Source organism: Hibiscus syriacus, unplaced genomic scaffold (assembly GCF_006381635.1).
Source record: "Hibiscus syriacus cultivar Baekdansim isolate YM2019G1 unplaced genomic scaffold, ASM638163v2 tig00111837_pilon, whole genome shotgun sequence".
In the NCBI taxonomy this organism is placed as follows: domain Eukaryota; kingdom Viridiplantae; phylum Streptophyta; class Magnoliopsida; order Malvales; family Malvaceae; genus Hibiscus; species Hibiscus syriacus.
Window position 1 is genome coordinate 3,066,385 of NW_024063194.1, and position 3,416 is coordinate 3,069,800.

Sequence of the window (3,416 nt, forward strand, 5' to 3'; positions counted from 1 at the left end):
ATATAATACAAAAGATCTAAACTTTTAGACTTGGAAAAGCTGAGTGCACTTGGAATTGAAGAGTCACCATTTAGGAGGGGAAAAAATTAGGTATTAATATCAGGTAAGATGGTGTCACCTGTCTTATTATTGTCTAACAAGCCAACATGTAGACAAAGAATCAACATTATAATAAGATTTGATCAATAAATATGCCTTTACTTGGGACCTCTAGTGTACAAGTCTAGATTTGATTACTAAAGAAAGCAAAGTAATTTTTAATTAACAAATTTAAAACTTATTGAATTAGTATCATGAAATTAAATTATTTAATTTAAAAATAAAAATAATTTCTTATTAATATAATAATAAATATAATTATCGATATCTACATAAACATATAAATTTGTATCGATTGATTGACTTAAAGTGAATTCCCAGCGAATGCAGTAGCAAAAATTAACAACGAATGCTCGCATCAAACTCCTTCCACCATCGTATCTTCGTGATCTTTTATCTACGGAATATATGAAAGAACTTAACACAACTATAATCTTAATTAGTGTTCTTTTTCTTTTAAAAAATTTCCATGAATTTTGTTTTAAAAAAAGTAAGAAGAAATTGTCCTTGAATTGTCGCTTCTCAAATATGATTAATCAATACTAAAATAATGAAAACATGAAAAGATTAGCTATATATCCACAAGTATGATTAATCAATACTAAAATAATAAAAAGGTAAAATATTTCCATAATTTTCTCTAATTATTGTTTTATTTATTTATTGTTAAACATGATTCATTTATTTAGGGCAGAACTTTCGGTGCCTCTAGATAGTACGTGCACTAATCAAGCTACGCTTCAACATCGGGGATATGGGACTCTACAAGTAGAAGCAATCCTTTTAGTGTTGGGGTTGTCGACAAAGTGTTTAAGAGGGGGGTTCCTAATGTACCCACAAAGGCAAGGCCGCTGCTCGTTCAGCTTGCTGCAACAGGATATCGACGGAGCCACCGGAGATGTCAATGCTGATATGCAGGGGCTAAGCTGTTGGGGATCACATATTGCTGCCTCCGTCACGCGAGTAAACAGCAACACCGCCAGTGCAGCCACGCACAAAGCAACTAACGAAACCCTCTTCATCTTTGGTTTCTTTCCTACAACAAGGTGGTAATTCTAAGAAAACAATGACGTTTAAATGTACTCGGTGCATGAGTTGTGCCACAATTTATAGACTTGTGGTTGGTAATTTCTGATGTTTCATCAAGATTTATGGACGTTAAACTGTCATTACCAATGAGATTTGGAGGAATTGTAAAGGTTGAGTTGTGGCGCATTGGTATACAATTTATTTTTAGTTTAATTATTCGAAATTGTCAATGAATATGATGAAAAACTTTGAAAAAGTTGGGAATGGAATTGAAGAGGCAGATTCCCACCATTTTAGAAATGGTAACGTGTATTTGTAAGATGGTGGCACCTGTCTTGTTCTTATGCAAGAAATCAAACTCATTGTTTCCCTCACCAAAAGCAAGTCCAAACATCATATTAAGCATATAACAACCCATTCTTAATGCACATAAAAATATGTGTAAAAATGAATATAACATTAATTATAACATAAAAATTACAATACTTGCAACACTTATCATCGTTATACAGTATTTAGACGCGTGGAGTTTAAATACACGTCCACTTGCACTTGCATAGTATTTCAGTGTACTGTGCCACTAAACCTAATAGCATATTTACTCAGCTTTGTGACTAAGAATGAGGAGATGCCAGCTCTCTCCTTATGTTCCTTAATTATAGCTGATAACCGTTCTAAAAATTAACCCTTTTCTCTGTATTTCCTCTCAAGCGCCGCCCAACGCTTTCTTGTTTGGGAGAGGAATCTATCTAGCCTTCATCTCCATTCAAGTGGAGTTGCGAAGCAAGATCTGTTTAAAATATAAATTGCAAAATCACACTATTAACACTGACAAGACAAATAAAAATATTGAACAAATAAACAACCAAATTCGTATCGTGGTGAAAACCACTGCTTTAGAAATAAATTCGCTCCGATGTGTGTAATCGGTGCAATAGGCGGATCATCTCCAAAAGTTAACACGGTCGTTTCGAGAATTTGTACACCCGAAATCAAAGTGGATTGCCGGTGATACTGCTCTTCTGATAGCAGTAGAGAAAAGAAGCTTTGAAATGCTTTAGGTCGAGAGGATATGTGAGAGTTGAGAGTATGTTGACAAGCTTGGAAAACGAGATTGTCCCTGTTCTTTCCTAAAAAAGGAAGGAAGAATTAACCTATAAATACCCAATCGTTATTTTCCACATAGGGATATGTTTACGCACCAATCCCACAATGCGAAAGAATTCTTCTGAATCGAAAAATAATCTTCTCATAAAGCAATAGAGAATTCGTTGCTTAAGTACTAGTGAACGTATCTTGAACTAGTACATAATGGTGATGAGCAATCCTTCTCTTATATAAGTGAAATAGTCTTGAACTTTCTAAGATAAGGGTAAACTCAAACACAACTACCCCTTCATCCACCGAAGTGCTCGATGTGTAAGATATATACACACAAGTGTATATTTGGACATCTTACCTTAGGATTCTAGTAAGTGTATTACAAAAATGGCCCAATATTTTTCATAAAAGGTGGCTAATCCTTCTCACTTACGTAGGTTATTTCATCAGGTTTATCTCAACATAAACCACCCTAAAATTGGGCTATGAAAATAATTAAGAGCCTTTCACAATAGCTCAACCCCTCAAAGATTATGGTGATTTTCTTCAAGTTCATTATAAATGAACCACCCATACTTTGGGATCAGAAATCATTAAGAATAAATATTCATCCTAATTAATAGGTGAATTCAATAAGTCCTTCTCAGTAAGACCATCCAAACTATTGGATTTGAATTCATTAAGAATTTTCATAAAACTTAACCTTTCTAGAGGTAAGTTCAACTTGTCATTCTCAGTTTGGACTACCCACTCAACTCTGGGTTATGAACTCATTAAAAATAGATATTCAACCAAAATTGGTAAAATCATCAAGTTTTCTCACTGAGGCACCCAAAATTTGGGCTATGAATTTATTAAGAGAAATCAAGCTCATCGTGTGCATGCACATTGTTCGCCATAGGGATAGGTAGGTAAAAATGTACACTATGAATCTTTTCATGGTTTCATTTGACCACATTAAATTTATAAAACTAAGTTGGGGACCCATCATGAATTCCTCAAACAATGGGCTTTAAATCCATCCCCTTTGACGAATCTAGGATGAGTTTCCTTATTAACCCTTTCGTAAGCAGATCTGCTAGGTTCGTTTCCTACTTCTCATATTCTAAAGAGAGTATTCCATTCCTTATTAAGTGTCTGACAAATTCATGTCTAATGAGAATATGCCTCTTCTTACCATTGTAAAC

General features: G+C 34.2%; 1 protein-coding gene across 1 annotated transcript; it reads right to left on the minus strand.

Annotated features, from left to right (window-relative positions):
• Positions 1-821: 821 nt before the first annotated feature.
• LOC120171895 (non-specific lipid-transfer protein 2-like) lies at positions 822-1,153 on the minus strand. The gene has a single exon (XM_039179508.1). It carries the CDS (start codon positions 1,119-1,121, stop codon positions 840-842), a length of 282 nt encoding a protein of 93 aa, XP_039035439.1. The 5' UTR covers positions 1,122-1,153; the 3' UTR covers positions 822-839.
• Positions 1,154-3,416: the final 2,263 nt, after the last annotated feature.

What these genes read in the sequence shown, in the direction of transcription:
- LOC120171895 (XM_039179508.1), bottom strand. Translation starts at nt 1,121, where the DNA reads ATGAAGAGGGTTTCGTTAGTTGCTTTGTGCGTGGCTGCACTGGCGGTG.